General features: G+C 44.7%; 1 protein-coding gene across 10 annotated transcripts in view; it reads left to right on the forward strand.

Moving 5' to 3' along the window:
• CAPN3 (calpain 3) overlaps positions 1-17,500 on the forward strand; it is a 140,435-nt gene that overhangs the window by 83,924 nt on the left and 39,011 nt on the right. For 4 of the 10 annotated variants that reach the window (XM_040333093.1, XM_040333100.1, XM_040333098.1 and 1 more), the window contains 4 exons: positions 2,396-2,407; positions 3,572-3,780; positions 14,330-14,366; positions 16,484-16,501. In XM_040333093.1, the coding sequence (XP_040189027.1) occupies positions 2,396-2,407; positions 3,572-3,780; positions 14,330-14,366; positions 16,484-16,501 (276 nt within the window). The remainder of the gene's footprint in view (positions 1-2,395; positions 2,408-3,571; positions 3,781-14,329; positions 14,367-16,483; positions 16,502-17,500) is intronic. The other 6 variants (XM_040333101.1, XM_040333096.1, XM_040333103.1 and 3 more) reach the window with 3 other exon arrangements.

Below are 17,500 nucleotides of genomic sequence, written 5' to 3' on the forward strand. Positions count from 1 at the left end.
TGCTTCTGAGGATCAGTTCCAAAGATAGGCACAGGGATACGCAGGCTGAACAGCAGTTCCGCCTGCGTATCCCTTTTGAGGATTTGGCCCAGGGTTTCTAAAATATTAACACGTTCTGATAAGATTAAGGGCTGGGTCATACCTATGCATTTTTTAATGCATTTTTAGTTTTGCACAAATGGACTGCAGTCCATATAATGGGTTCCTATGGGTCACGTTCCCATCTGTGCATTTTATTAAAAAAGGCCAGGGACTTTTTTCTGGTTTTTGCTTCCATAGACTTCAATGGATCTAAAATGTGTATTGAAAAACGCCAAATGCACCTGGAATATGCAAACTGCAACCTGCATATGTGTGAACCAGGCCTAAATTCATAACATTTTTTAAAAAAATGTATTTATTTTTTAAATTAAAAAAACATTTTTTTTTTTTTAAATAAAGATTATACATTCTCCTTAACCACTTCATGCTGGCCGCACACATATATGCGGCCTCTCGGCGTGTGTATCTATGTAAACCACTTACTGACCTGAGAGCACGCTCCCAGCACAGTAGTAGGCAGTTACCGGAAAGCTCTCGATGCATACTAGGGATCGGGAGCTTTACGATCATGTGACCGCTGTGGCAGCCAATCACCACACTCACATGACCTGACCGCCTTCCGACTTTTAGAACCCTTAAAGAACCAGGAGGTGGTCGGCAGGAAGGGTTTTAAAGTGTGTACCAATTATTAATACCTTATCTAAACCCAACGACAAAAAATGAATACCATGTAGCTTACCTGTTCTAAGATGGTGGCTGCATTAGTTTCCGTTTTTTAGGATTTTGCCCTTTATATTCACCAAGTAATCCTGTTAGTAACACTTTCTGTCTTTGGATTACAACACTTGCTCACTGTACTCTATCTAAAGAGGAGGTGAACTTCATTGTCAAAAAAAAAGAGCAGGTGCATTGTCACCCTATGCTGTTCTCCTGATTCGGATAACAAACACCTCCCACTTTGCTTATCTCCATTACATGGGAGAGGTGTCTTGTAGTTCGAAAAAAATAACTGGAAGGGCTGATAACACGGTGGCTGAGTTACTGAAACATTGGGGATCTTCTTAAAAAAAAAACTGTTGGAATATTCACCTTAAATATCCAATCACGTGAAAAGCAAATTCCTGTTCACTTCAAAGATCCAATTATGTGTAGATGCTTTGGATAGAGCCCCATATAAACATGTAAATACACCAAGACTTTTGAGGTTCTATGAAAACAGACAAACCATAGAATTACAGTATAAACCTCAAGTTTTATATAAGCACACTAGAGAAATTGTGTAATACCACATGAGAAAGTATTTTGGTAATCGTCTATATCATGCAATGGGACGAAGTTAGTTTCTCAATGCTTTTCACAGAAATCAGCTAATCGTCGCCCTTGAGGGATGTATTGCTCCCCCCCATCCTATTTGGTATGGTATTGATTTAATGCCTGTGTGCTAGCAGAAAATGTACTTACCCTGAAAAATGAAAACGAATTCAGCCACCACATTTATAGCCTATAAGCCACAACATTTTACATTTTTGTTTTTGTATTTAGATATACGTTAAAGCGCAAGTTCACCTTTTCACAGAAATAAAAAGGTGAACTAATTCTACACTCTACCCACCCACCTGGTCCACACTGCACTTCCTGGGTTAAGAGCTGTCACTACCCACAAAGTCATTGTAGTGGCCCAGGGATATGAAATCCCCTCTTCTTCCCCTTATTTCTGTAGGGCTTCCAGGATGTATCAGGTCGATACCAATTTGTCAAATAAGATTCTCTCTGATCCATCCTGGAAGCCCTACACAAAGAAGGACAGGAAAAGGGGATTGCATATCCCTGGATTGCTACACCGGCTGTATGGGCAGTTACCCAGGGAGGTAAGTACAGGGGGGTCAGGGGGTGGGGAGGGTTTAGGATGTTAGTTCATCTTTTCTTTTTTGTGAAAAAGGTGAGCTTACACATTAAGTAAAAAGAAATGCACTCTGGCTCGAAGAATGGAAATCAGATACATTTCTTGAACAGTATACTCCTACATTTTTTAAACCTATTAAATCATGAATATTTTGTGTCAGTATGCTTTGTAGGTTACATTTATACATCTGCATATTAATAGTCCTAGTTTGGTTAGCTAAAGTAACCAGCGCAGCTCTCTTTTTTTTACCTAATACTGTGCTTTCACAGTCATCTGTGTGATCAATACAACTCTTGGTACTTTAGAGAGCTTTTTCACAAATAGAGGGTTGAGTATACTGTAGGCCTTTGCATCAACACCTCTTTTTGACTGAATTTACCACTTTGCTTCTGCAATTTGAATGCCGTTTTTCACCATCTCTGTATTTTTTGTTCTTTTCCTTCCTCCAAGGTCCCAAAAGAGGTATGGTGGTGAAAGGATAAGTAAGGAAAAAGTAGCTTGTAATGACTTTGTTATGGCTTTTGTAGCCCATTGGAAACCAATCCATTTGGGTTAGTTTGAAGTGTTCTGTAGTGACTGTTGCAAGAATAAATATTGCTATATGGTGTTACTACCCTTCGTCTGTGCCTGGTCATCTGGAATCCCAGTAACCACTTAAATAACATCAACTAACACTCTCCCATTGGAGTATGAAATATGTTTAATGCCACATTAACTTGTACAAAATTCTCAAAATATTTGGCAGCTTATTTCACACTTTGTACTGATATCTGGGGTTCTGTTACAGAGACTTCTCCTCACTTTTTTGTCCTGGAGGCAATGGTTCCATCGGAAAAAAAAGGACCCAAAAATCCCCAACAGTATCACAGATAATAATAAAAATTATTTTTTGTTAGTAGAGAAGAAAGTTAAAACCTCTGTTGGCTTTTTATTCCTGATGCCGCGTACACACGATAATTTTTCGGCATTAAAGAAAACAATGTTTTTCAGCATGTAGAAAAAACAACGTTTTTCCAACTTCATCATTAAAACGACGTTGCCCACACACCATTGTTTTAAAGAAAATTACAATCTAGGAGATCTGTATTGTATCTTTATTGTAGTTTCCTTTTTTTTAATGTTAGTTTACTAATTTATACAGTGCCAACATATTAAGTAGGGCTTTACGGGGTACACAGATCCATTGATATTATTGCCCAATAGTATACATTTTAGTATTCCTACCTCCAGCATGTACTTGCATTAGGGTCTATGTGGATGCAGTTAACCTATTCAATCTATTAGTATGCTTCTTGGAGGAAAACACAGCACTCAAGATTTATCCACTCGCTGCCTTATGTGCATATTGCAGTAGTGCAGTCAACTGTCTTTCTCAATTGCAGCTTGCTAACTGTGTGTTCCCTTTTAAAAACATGTCTTCCATCTAACCAACCATATTCTTCTTTTGATGATAACCCTCTGAGCTGTCTATGTGAGTTTTAGTATATCATATATATTTTGGCTCTGCATCTACCTTGAATTTTGCAGAATATGTTTTGTATTTGGGGTGCTTATAGAAGGCTATTACCAGTCAATATGCAATGCTTCTTTTTAATGTCTGTCACTGTCCTTTCTGCTGTTATGCAGATGCATGGGAATAAGCAACATCTACAAAAGGACTTCTTTTTGTACAATGCTTCCAAAGATCGGTGTAAGTCTTATATCAACATGAGAGAAGTTTCACAGCGTTTTCGGCTACCTCCCAGTGAATACGTCATCATCCCCTCCACCTATGAGCCGCACCAGGAAGGAGAATTTATTCTGAGAGTATTTTCAGAGAAGAGAAATATTTCAGAGTAAGCCTATTGGAATGTTATCAGTACTTTAATAATTACAATTCCTATTAAAAACACTATTTTTATTTAAGTAAATGTAATTTAGCTTAATACACGTCTGTACTTTAGCCTTGCAGGCAGTGGCGTCTCCAGCTTTCATATTTAGGGGGGGCACATGGGGGGACAGGGACAAAAGTAGGGGGGCCAACTATAAAATGCAATTATATATATATATATATATATATATATATATATATATATCCTGGGGCCCTTTACTACGATCACACTATGGGCCCTTTCACATGTTCTGCAGTGAGCTCCCTTCCTACTATACTGGGGCCCCCCAGGGTGGCAGAAAACAAGAGATATATGTCACCAGCACACCAAGAAAATATAAGGGTCCAAAGCAGTGGGAGAACTATCAGGGTTGCAAAGGTTGTCTTGCCACCGGGCCCTGGTGTTCTGCCACAGTGGGGATCTCCAGCTGTCCTGTCCCTGCTATTTACAGCGCTGGTCTGGCGTCTGTCTCCTTGGCAGCGGCGGCAGTCTATTAAGACCTAGTGCTGGTGACATTATGGGTGCATGCAGAGGAAGGCTGGCACTATTGGTTATAGAGAGCTGAGCCCCCAGCTGGTCACCTAGCAGCAGTAATGCTGTATAACCTTCTCTGTGAACATGCTGATCGGCATGTGATCCAGGTGATGCTCCCAATCAGATCTAATAAACACAGTATTTATTAGCATCAAGAGTACAACCACATAAATATAATCAACCGTATGTTCAGCAGCCATGTGGGCTCTATGCCTGTAAAGTGTGGGCTTTGATCAATAAAATCACTGATATTTATGACTAGGATTTGACTAGGATTTGACTAAGAGCATCACCTGGATTGCATCCCGATCAGCATGTCAGAGAAGGGTCCACTGCTGCTAAGCAACCTGCAGGGAGCTCAACTGTCTACAACCAATAGAGATGGGCTCGGGTGTGTTTAAAATCACACATGCCCGATCACGCCAGGAAGCTGACACTTCACAGTGCTAATCAATGTATGGGCTGCCTAAGAGCTAAGACCAGCCATAGACAGTTTAAATCTCAGCTGGTTCAGCAGAAACTGGCTGAGATTTGAACCATTAATGAGCAGATTCTCTTATAATTATCACTAGTGGTCACCTGTATAGTCACTAGTGATAATCACTGTTTGTCGGGAGAATATAATTGCTGGGCAGGAGGGATATTCTCCTGTCACCACTGTCTGTTGATGGGGGAATCGTGCAAGTTTCTTTCCTGCAATCTGTGGATGCAGGAAAGAAATTTGCACCGTATATTATCTGCCTAACTGAAAGTGAAAGTAAATTGTGAATGTTTTGAAAGAACAGGAGAGGGGGAGGGAGACGATGGGGGGGAGAGAGAAGGGATGGAGATAATGTAGTTCAGTGATTACAGTGTTCTGCAGTGCACACACTTAAACACGGTCCAGGCTAGAATATCTGGTTGTGTGAGCGCTCCCATTAAGCAGTGATGGCGAGCAGAGGGAGGGGGAGGAATCCCCCGCAGAGCTGACTGGGGACGCTCTCCCTCTTGGGGAGCAAAATACAAAAAAAAATTTGGGGGGGGCACATGGTGGGGCACAGCATGATGTTGGGGGGGTCAGGGCCCCCTCTGGCCCCCCCTAGGGACGCCCCTGCTTGCAGGGCCTACCGCCCACTAAAATTTCAGCACTCCCTCAGATGGAGGACCAACACTAGGATTGCTGCAAGTTACAAGTGCCAACAGTACTCATGCTCATACTTCCCAACTGTCCCTGATTTCGAGGGACTGTCCCTGATTTGGAGCAATGTCCCTCTGTCCCTCATTCTCCTCATGTGTCCCTCATTTTGGTCTGATCTTTACAGATGTATATAAAATACACTTTTTATCTATCAAAAAGTGTTTCCCAGTGCTAAACCTTTCATCTGATTTCTAAATTGCTGCATTTGTAAATTCCAAAAGCCAATATAAAGAAATAGTAGTGGTAAAAAAAAGCACTTGTGGGTTTAACCACATAATCTTATTTTTTTTGTACAATTCTCCTTTAAGGGGGCGTGGCAAGGGGTGTGTCCTATACCTACATACTTTTGCTGATAGGTGTCCCTCATTCCCATCTCAGAAAGTTGGGAGGCATGATGCTTAGCAGAGTGATGACCTCTTCAGTGCTCTTCGGCTCCTTTGTTGTGCAGTCATCAGGCCAGAGGTGTATTGTTCACCACACTGTGCTGCCGCAATGGTTCTGGCTATGTTGTCAGGCAGGGGAGCCTGGGTTACAAAACTGGTCACATAGAACTGCACAGGCTTTTACAGGTAAATCAGCTCACATATATATATATATACAGTACAGACCAAAAGTTTGGACACACCTTCTCATTCAAAGAGTTTTCTTTATTTTCATGACTATGAAAATTGTAGATTCACACTGAAGGCATCAAAACTATGAATGAACACATGTGGAATTATACATAACAAAAAAGTGTGAAAAATACAAAAGACCGCTCCAATCCACCCAATCGGCTCCTTTCAACACCTCAGTAGCAACAAACCACCATTTAAATGGAAGAAAGTAAAAAAGAGATTTTTAATACAGCTTACCTGTAAAATCTTTTTCTTGGAGTACATCACGGGACACAGAGCGGCATTCATTACTATATGGGTTATATGGAGTACCTTCAGGTGTAGACACTGGCAATCTCAAACAGGAAATGCCCCTCCCTATATAACCCCCTCCCATAGGAGGAGTACCTCAGTTTTGTAGCAAGCAGTATGCCTCCCAAAATGGTCCTCAAAAAAGAGGGGTGGGAGCTCTGTGTCCCGTGATGTACTCCAAGAAAAAGATTTTACAGGTAAGCTGTATTAAAAATCTCTTTTTCTTTATCGTACATCACGGGACACAGAGCGGCATTCATTACTATATGGGATGTCCCAAAGCAATGCTTACAATGAGGGGAGGGAGAACATCTCCAAGACAAAAGGATTTAATTTAGAGATATACTCAAATCATAATAAATCCAACTTAGTTGAGAAAAATAATTTTAAATTTTAAATTTAACTCAAAAAAGAGGAGCCCCCGGAATCCGAGGGTCTCAAACTGCAGCCTGCAGCACTGCCTGCCCGAAGGCAGTATCAGTATTCCTTCTTACGTCCAACTTGTAGAATTTTGTAAACGTGTGGACAGAAGACCAGGTTGCCGCCTTGCAAACTTGAGCCATAGAGATCTGGTGGTGTGCTGCCCAGGAGGCGCCCATGGCTCTAGTAGAATGAGCCTTTAATGATACTGGAGGAGGCAACCCTTTCAAGCCGTAGGCCTGAGTGATTAATTGCTTAATCCACCTAGAAATGGTGGACTTTGCAGCTGCCTGCCCCTTCTTGGGCCCATCCGGTAGAATGAACAGCACATCTGTTTTCCGGATCTTCTTTGTAGCTTTAAGATAGGCCTTCATGGCCCTGACAATATCCAAGGTATGCAGCAACCCTTCCTTTCTGGAAGTAGGTTTAGGGAAGAAGGATGGTAATACCAAATCCTGGTTCAAATGAAAACTGGATATGACCTTCGGTAGGAAGGAAGGATGAGGGCGGAGAACGACCCTGTCCTTATGAAAAACAAGATATGGTTCCTTACAGGATAAGGCCGCTAGCTCCGAAACTCTTCTTGCGGAAACTATGGCAACCAAAAATACTAACTTCCTTGTCAGTAGAACCAAAGGAATTTCAGCCAACGGCTCAAACGGTTGTTTCTGTAAACTTGACAGAACAAGATTTAAATCCCACGGACAAAGCGGGGATTTAACTGGAGGTCTAATACGTAAGACCCCTTGAAGGAAGGTCTTAACCAGCGAGTGGGTGGCCAGCGGCCGCTGAAACCACACTGACAGAGCAGAAATCTGTCCTTTGATTGTGCTTAATGCCAATCCTTTATCCACTCCTAGCTGGAGAAAACTTAATACTCTATCGATGGTAAATTTGCGAGAAAAGCCATCGCTTGGACTCACACCAGCCTACATAGGCCTTCCAGACCCTGTAATAAATCACCCTAGAGACCGGTTTCCTGGCTCTGATTAGGGTAGAGACTACTTTCTGAGACAGACCTCTACCCCTGAGAATCAGGGATTCAGCTTCCAGGCCGTCAAATTTAGATGCCGTAAGGCAGGGTGGAGGATCGGACCTTGCGATAGCAGGTCTGGCCGTAGAGGAAGAGTCCAAGGGTCTCCCACTACCATCTTTAGGATGAGTGAGTACCATGCCCTTCTGGGCCATGCTGGAGCTACCAGGATGACTGGTATGTGTTCCACCCGGATCCTGCGCAGCAGGCGGGGTAGTAACTGGAGCGGGGGAAACGCATAAAGAAGTTTGAACTGATGCCAAGGGCAAACCAACGCATCGGTTCCGCAGGCCATCGGATCCCTTGAGCGGGATATGAACCTGTCTAGTTTCTTGTTGAGTCTCGATGCCATGATATCCACGTCCGGCACTCCCCATCTTTGGCAGAGTGCTTGAAAGACTTGTGGATGCAGAGACCATTCCCCCGGCCATAGAGTCTGGCGGCTTAAGAAGTCCGCCTGAAAGTTGTCCACTCCTGGAATGAATATTGCCGATATGCAGGGCACATGCGCCTCTGCCCATAGGAGAATCAAGCTCACCTCTCTCTGAGCGGCTTGACTCCTGGTTCCCCCTTGGTGATTTATGTATGCCACGGCCGTGGCATTGTCTGATTGAATTCTCACCGGGAACCCCTGCAATTTTGACGTCCAAGCCCTGAGGGCTAGTCGAGCAGCTCTGAGCTCCAAGATGTTGATGGGCAACTGCTTCTCTGGCTTTGCCCAAGTACCTTGGCGAGTGCAACCATCCAAAATTGCTCCCCAGCCCGTCAGGCTGGCGTCTGTGGTCACTATCTTCCAAGCCACTGGGCTGAAAGACTTCCCCTTCAGTAGATTCTGAGGGTCTAACCACCAACACAGACTTTGTCGGACTCTTGATAAGAGCGGCAACGGGATATCCAAGGCCTGTGGCCTTCTGCTCCATGCTGACAGGATGGCTGCCTGTAGGATGCGAGTGTGGCTCTGGGCGTATGGTACCGCCTCGAACGTGGCCACCATCTTGCCTAGTAACCTCATACATAGGCGAATAGTCGGTTCTTTCTTGCTTAGAACCAGTAGGATTAATTCCTTGATGGCTTTTACCTTCCTCAGAGGTAGGAACACTCCTTGTTGTTCTGTGTCTAATCTCATGCCGAGATATTCCAACTGCCTTGTGGGCTGGAAAGCTGACTTTTCTCGATTTAGGACCCAGCCGAACCTCTCGAGGTATTGGACCGTGAGGGCCACTGCTCGCTCCAAGCCGGGAGACGAGTGGTCTATGACTAGGAGGTCGTCCAGGTATGCTAGGATCGTGACCCCTTGGATCCTTAGCTTGGCTAGGATCGGAGCTAGGACCTTCGTGAACACCCGGGGGGCCGTAGCCAACCCGAAGGGAAGCGCCACGAATTGGAAGTGACGCGAAGCCACCATGAAGCGTAGATATCTTTGATGTGGCTGATAAATTGGAACATGAAGGTAGGCATCCTTTATGTCTATGGACGCCATGAAGTCGTCCTTCTGGAGTGTGGCAGCTGCTGACCGCACGGATTCCATCCGAAATGAGCGGATCTTTAGATATGCATTTACCATCTTTAGGTCCAAAATTGGCCTGACATCTCCATTGGGGATGATGAATAGGTTGGAGTAGAAACCCAGCCCCTGTTCCAGGCTGGCCGGAATCCGAGGCGGATCGTTTGGAATCCTCGACTCCTGGAAATGAGTAGGAGGAAACCTTAGGAAATCTAATTTGTAGCCTGTGGCCACGGAAGACCGTACCCACTCGTCGGGAATGCTGGCTTCCCAAATCTCTGAAAAGAGTCGCAGCCTTCCCCCCACCTTCGTGGGTGGGGGCGCCCCTTCATAAGGTTGGCTTGGGGGCTGGTTTTGCTGGTTTGCGAAACCACTGCCTTTTGCCTCTAACAGCCTGTCCTTGTGATTTGCTGTTGAAGCCGAAGTTTGCTTTTGCAGGAGGCCGTCGATACTGCTTGGCATTAGAGGGCCCCTGCCCAGGGGAATACTGTCGTTTAAACGCAGGCCCCTGAACCTTCTTCTTAGTTGGCAAGAGAGTACTCTTGCCGTTTGAAATGGTCTGAATGTATTTATCTAGGTCTTCTCCGAAGAGTCGTCCTCCATGGAAGGGGAACCCTACCAGGAGCTTCTTGCATGGGAGCTCAGCCTCCCAGCTTTTTAACCATAAGAGTCTTCTCATATGGATAAGGGATAACGATAAACGTGACGCTTGCTGGATAGAATCCTTGATTGCGTCTACCGTAAAACATATGGCCTTAGGGACATCCGAAAATTCTTCTGCCTGCTGGGCAGGAATAAGTTTAAGCATCTGCTTAAATTGATCCGATAATGCTTGAGCGACCCCAATCGCAGCCACAGCTGGCTGTACTACTGCCCCTGCAGTAGTGAAGGAGTTCTTAAGTAGTGCTTCCAAGCGCTTATCAACTGGATCCTTGAACACCTGTATGTTTTCTACAGGGCATGTTAACGATTTGTTAACACATGAGATGGCTGCGTCCACTGCAGGAGTAGCCCATCTTTTGGAAAATTTTTCTTCCATAGGATATAGGACAGAGAACTTCTTAGGTGGTAAGAAGATCTTATCTGGCTTGTTCCAATCTTGGAACAAAACTCCCTCTAATAGAGGATGGATCGGAAACACAGCATTGCTTTGAGGCGCCCTCAGTGAGCCCAAAGCTGAAACCGTCGATACCTGGAGATCTGGTACTGGCAAGTTGAATGCCCTATGGACCAAGTCCGACAATCCTTGAATCCACCAGCTCTCCCTCAGGGAGACTGCCCCAGACTCCTCTGTATCCGGATCTTCGATCCCTGAACCTACTTGGTCCTTGTCCAAGAGGTCGTCCAATTCCCCTGAGGAAAGGACCTCCTCTTCTGAGGGTCCGCGCTCGGGCGACGGAGATCTATTCCGCTTACTGCCCCGCATAGCTGCGGCTATCGTTTTACCCATGCTTTTCTGCATCTCTTTTAAAGAGGTGAGTAATACCTCCTCCGTGACCATCTTAGGGTTGGACTGACCCGCGTCAGCTCCAGCCCCAGATCCCGATGGCCCCAAGGCTCCCTGTGGGGAAAGCAGCGGCATAGCATTGTCCGAGACCTCAGACTCTCTGGGGGAATCCCCACCTCTTGTACCCTTGTTTTTTGATGCCATGGTACAATACCGAGGTACACCTGCTACTTATTGGTACCTGGGACTTATAAATAGTTAAATGCCCAAACACCTGTTTGGGGGATAAAAAATGCTTCCTCTCCCCTAGATGACACTTCTCTTTTTTTTTCTTTTTTTTTTTTTCAAAAAAAAAAAAAATCTTTTTTTTTTTTTTTTTTTCAAATCTAGGAAAGAAAAAACATTCTGTCCCCCTGAGTAGTATTGCAAGAAAAACTATGAGATGGAAAAGAAACAGCCTATTCCTAGGCTTGAAAACAGTCTTTCTGAAGACTGCAATATTCTTTCTGGCCACTGTGTGTCCTCGGCGCCCCGTGCTTGCCGTTCTGGTCTTTCCTCCTCAGTTCCAAAGTATTGAATGAGCTATATGGAACAAACAAGGAAGGGCCGCCCCTTCCTTAAGCCACTGACCCGCCCTTCCCCCCCAGCAATCTCAAACAGGAAATGCCCCTCCCGACAGGGGGGGGGTGGGGTTGGGAGGAAGGGACCTCTCTGCTCCAGCAAACTGCAGCCATGAGGAGGTCAGCGTTTTGCCTGCTTTGCAGGCCGTGAGGAGGAAGACTGAATGGAGCATCGCCTGGAGGCTTGCAGGTAAGCACAGCTCTCTGACACACACATATATTTTTATATAACACAGGCCCCACTCAATGCTTTTCCAACACTACAAGGGAGGTCACATCTTATGGGGAATAATACATATAGAGCCATCCTATCTTTATGATATGTGACTAGTTTGCCAGATGCAGTGCATAACTTTAGGCATGTCCCCTGTGACCCCCCAGAAAAAATCTGCTAAGAACCAAGTTCCGCAAGTTTTCCCCTCACTTACCTGCTCCATGCCGCAGGACTTTGCCAAGCAAGAGGCCCAATCTTCCCCCATCTCGGTGGGGATGTCTAGACCTTCAGGCCCTGGGTTCCTATGAAGGATCCACTGTCCTGGGCCCATATAGCACTCTGGCAACAGAAACATTAGGCACCCAAAGGTTTCTAAGTTCTGGGCCCAGGGTCCAGCTCTCTAAAAAGAAAAGCATTATGGGCTATACCCCAAGGGTTTGGGGTCCGGTTACTGACCACTTTAGCGCTGAGGCTTTTTTGGACAGAACCGGTTAGCTCACCTAATCCCAAGGATGTGGAGGCAAGCTAAACCATGACTAACACCTAAGACACTGGCGTAAAAACTGAGGTACTCCTCCTATGGGAGGGGGTTATATAGGGAGGGGCATTTCCTGTTTGAGATTGCCAGTGTCTACACCTGAAGGTACTCCATATAACCCATATAGTAATGAATGCCGCTCTGTGTCCCGTGATGTACGATAAAGAAAAACAACAGTCCAACATAAATTTTTATACGCAGGAGATCTACTCCAGCTTTAGCAGAATACAAACATGGAAAAAGCTGAGCCACCTGGCTCATAAGCTCACTTAGCTTCAACTGCAGTACCACTCTGCCCCTCTTACCAGTGTCTCAGACCCTGTTGTCCAGCTCTCCTGGATACTTGGCTCTCTAGCCTTTATTTGCAGAACCATGCTGCATGGTCCACCCCTGGCCCATAGATTAGGGTTCTCCTGACACACCAATAGGAGCCAACCTGACTCCTGGTAGGAGACCAGCTGACTCTTAGCTTCTGGCTGGGGCCTCCGGACCCTGAGGTGAGACCTTCTGTCTCCCCTACCGGGAGCCTCCAAACTGGAAACTCTTAGCTATCCTCAGACTTAATCAGGGCCGATCCATGGGTGCGGTCATTTTACTAACTCCTCCCCTTTACAAATGTTTCTATGGCAACGACTCAACCACAGAGATGCTAGCCCAAAAAATCTTCATTACCCTGGGATCCTTACATGATCTCTTAAAAATGAACATAATACCGGAAGAGAAGCAGAGTACTTTATTGAGACCTGGAGGGGAGCCCCCAGACATACTATAGACATGATACAGGAGACGGTCAGAGACTGCAGACATGATACAGGAGACGGTCAGAGACTGCAGACATGATACAGGAGACGGTCAGAGACTGCAGACATGGTACAGGAGATGATCAGAGACTGCAGACATAGGACAATAGATGGTCAGAGACTGCAGACATAGTACAGGAGATGGTCAGAAACTGCAGACGTAGTACAGGAGACGGTCAGAGACTGCAGACGTAGTACAGGAGATGGTCAGAGACTGCAGACAAAGTACAGGAGATGATCAGAGACTGCAGACATAGTACAGATGATGATCAGAGACTGCAGATATAGTTCAGAAGATGATCAGAGACTGCAGACATAGTAAAGGAGAAGGTCACAGACTGCAGACATTATTTACGAAAGGCAAATCCACTTTGTACTGCAAACTACAAGTGCACTTGAAAGTGCAGTCGCTGTAAATCTGAGGGGTAGATCTGAAATGAGGGGAAGCTCTGCTGATTTTATTATCCAATCATGTGCAAGCTAAAATGCTGTTTTTTATTTTCCTTGCATGTCCCCCTCAGATCTACAGCGACTGCACTTCCATTGTTGGCAGTGGCAGCTTTAACACACACACCTGGCTGCTGTATCAGCTAAAAATGTATGTGTGTACTTCTTCAGCAGGCTGTCAGGTGTAACTGATTCAGCCATCTGATGTGGTAGTAATTCAGCCACCTATTTTTAGCAATAGAACATATGTAAATGTATTGCAAATGCATGTAAAAAAGAATAAGGTAAAACAAATTAAGAAAAATTAGCTTAGGATCTCTTCAGTAGAGCTGGGGACCCAGTAAGTCACTGGGGCCCCTGGTAGCATCAGTTGCTCCAGACTATGAGGGCCCAGAGTCAGGAACTCCGCGTTGCGTGCGACCCCAAGCCAGGTAGGCCATAGTGGTGGGGCCCGTGATGTGCGCACACCCCGAAGGTGGGTGCCGCACCCGGAACCAGGAACCCGCGAAGAACCAAGAACAATGGCCCCCGCCACAGAAATACTCCCCCCCAGCATGCCCCGTGAGGGAAAACTCCTCCAATTGGCTGCTGAGGAAAAGCGGCTCCGCCTGGACCTCTCTGGCGCCACCTGTCGGCCAGAGATGGTACCGCATCCCTGGAACGCAGTCTGACCCACAGAACAATACAGATTTTGCGACAGCCAAATTTAACACAATTAGGAATAAGAGCAACTTACCTCTCTCATCCCGCTAACTTTAGCGTAGTGCCTTTACTGAAAGTAAGGGGGCGCTACAAACGGCACAGAAATTTTTGTAGACATGTAATTCTAGGTAAATCTTTCTCACTTTTTTCATTTTTTTTTTATTTCCAGAGAAGTTGAAAACAAGATTGAAGCTGACCGACCAAGTGTAAGTATCTCTTCTTTCTGTGTTGTGCCATTCAGCTTAACTTGTCACTGTCGTTCCAAAAAAGTGTTTGTTCTGGTACAGCTTTTTTTTCTGAACAATCATAAAGAGAGGCAATGACCTGCTTTGCTGGGCATATACAATCCAGTGTAGCCAGGGCTGTCTTTAATATTTGTTTGGACCCTGGGTAAAAAAATTTCAACAGGCAGATGTTAGGCTTAATGATCACAGTTGCAGGCAGGACTTTAAAGCAGGCAGGCAGGACTTTAAAGCATGCCCCTTTACCCCCCCAGTGGGTGGCATTCAGTATAGGTGATAGTGGATATGACCTCAGGGGGGCATGATATACATATGAATGCCGCCTTTATTTTCATATCAGTCTTCCGCCACTATTTACTTATACATATGCTGGGGCTATTTACATATGAAAGCCAGTTATTTACATGTAAACACAGGGGGCCAGATCCACGTAGCGCGGCGCTTCTTTACGTCCGGCGTAGTGTATCTCAGATACACTACGCCGCCGTAACTTACAGCGTATTTCCCGTATCCACAAAGAATTTGCGCCGTAATTTACGGCGGCGTAGTGTAACTGTGTTGGCGTAAGGGCGCGCAATTCAAATGGATGAGATGGGGGCGTGTTTTATGTTAATACGTCTTGACCCGACGTAAAGTACGTTTTTTCTGAACGGCGCATACGCCGTCCGTGGGGGTATACCAGTGCGCATGCTCCAAATTAACCCGCAACAAGCCAATGCTTTCAACGTGAACGTCATTCTATGCAAAGCCCTATCCGCGAACGTTTTACGCAAACAACGTACACAACGGAAAATTTGACGCTGGCCCGACGTCCATACTTAACATTGGCTACGCCTCATATAGCAGAGGTAACGTTACTCCGAAAAAAGCCTTACGGAAACGACGTAAACAAATGTGCCGGCCGGACGTACGTTTGTGGATTGGCGTATCTAGCTAATTTGCATACTCAACGGAAGCGCCACTTAGCGGCCAGCGTAAATATGCACCTTAGATCCGACGGCGTACTAAGACGTACGCCAGTCGGATCTAGCCCAGCTTCAGGCGTATCTTGTTTTGTGGATACAAAACAAAGATACGCCGGAGCAACCTAGCAGTTACGCGGCGTATCAATAGATACGCCAGCGTAACTGCTTCGTGGATCTGGCCCAGGGTCTGCGGGTGAGTAATCCGTACACAACAATAGGGCAAAGCTGGGCAGCATTAGTAGTAGCACTTCACACTGAGATATTGGGACACAGCACAGGACTAAAACTTCAAGGGACAAGGGAATTTAAACCAGGATAGTTGGCCAGTGTGAGGCAGCTGCTTTGGGCCCCACAACAATGATAGGGACCAGGGCAGCTGCCCCTTTTGCCCTGCCTTAAAGACGGTACCTGTGTGTAGCAATCAATTTGAGTAAAATGTATTTAAAGCCCAAATTTTTTACTTTAGTTTTAGATAGAGCTGGTCAGGTTTTTATTGCTGCTTGTGCCCCCTTTGGGGAGATTAGCTCTTTCTGTTTGTCTTGATGATTACGGACACCGGGACAGAAAGCAGTGATGGGACAAGGTCATCCAGCTCTAAGGGCAAAGATGCCAAAACACGTTCCCCTCCCCCGTTCATGATGTGCAAACTTAGGGGATCCTACGCCCAGCAGTCACTCACTTGTCACTACTCCTGTCAGCCTTATAACAGAAGGAAGGCACCCTCATCCCTACAGTAAACCATTGCACCCAGGGCAGCCATCCCTCTTGCCCACCTCTTGTCCCGGCCCTGACAGAAAGGTACGAGAAATCAAAAATATTAGTTGTCACCAGCACAGGAGGTAAGGAGAAATATATCAACGAGGATACCTTTTCTGGTGACAACTATCTAAATGCTGACCATGCATAGGACAATCTGGCAGTTTAATCTCCAACTATGTAGTATGTTGATCCTGCCTGATCTATGGCATAGATCATTTAGGTAGGTCTCCAGACTACAACATTTTATATATATATATATATATATATATATATATATATATATACATTTTTATGCTTATGGGTCTCTATAGATATATCACTGTTCTGACAGTAGTCTATTTTATTTCATGCACCTAGAAAAAGAAAAAACCCAAGGTGGGTCTTAGCATGAGCTGTGTGGCTTGTACATTGCATGTTTTTTATAAAGCAATAAATATGACTTTCACTAAACTTTTACTGGAGGTGAATCAACCACTTTCATGTGAAACCTATGCACTAGGAAGATCCACCTGCAATGAATGTTTGATGAAAGTCACGTTAGCTGCATTTTGAATATACATTCTTTTTTCTGTTAATTATGGAATGAAAATTGGTTTTGCTGAAAGTGGATGATGTACTTGCCTGTACTACACTATTGCATTCGGTGTGCTGATTAATAATAAAAGATCATGTTTTGACTTTTCTTCTCCTGGTATGTAGTGTTTGTGTTTATTCCTACTAATGCATCCATATATTATAGCTTCCATGTTAATTCTTAGTTTGACATTTATTATCAACTTATGCTGCATTATGTGAACTGTATGTGACAAAAGGAAATAAAATAATGTTGTTGTTTTTTTATGACTTATTGATTTTGGAAAACTGGAAAAAATATAAATGTTTCAATTATAAAACAGTAGAGGTATATTTAGATGCAGTTGGAATATACTGTCTCATTGGTCCCCAAACATTTTTTACACAGTACTTGGCATACTTATGGATGCAAATTTTGGCTCAGGGCAAAAAGGAATGTTTTGTATGGCTTTGCCCACGATCCTTAATTGATAAACTCCCTATTTTTGGAAAATGTGATGGGAGCAAGATGGAGATACCTTCTGTTTTAAGAAGGCTGTACGGTTCTCCCCATTGCATAGAAAAACGATGCAATCCTAAAACCAAAACTCCCTTCTTTATTGAATGCAACAAGTTAAAGGGAACCTATACCGTGGATGTCTACCCATGCTGATCTCTTAGGCTTCGTACACACGATACACAGAGGACAACGGTATGATGGACCGTTTTCATCGGTCAAAACCGATCGTGTGTGGGCCCCATAGGTTATTTAACCATCGGTTAAAAAAAAGCCAACTTGCTTTAAATGTAACCATCAAACGG

This window comes from Rana temporaria, chromosome 13 (assembly GCF_905171775.1).
Source record: "Rana temporaria chromosome 13, aRanTem1.1, whole genome shotgun sequence".
Lineage (NCBI taxonomy): Eukaryota > Metazoa > Chordata > Amphibia > Anura > Ranidae > Rana > Rana temporaria.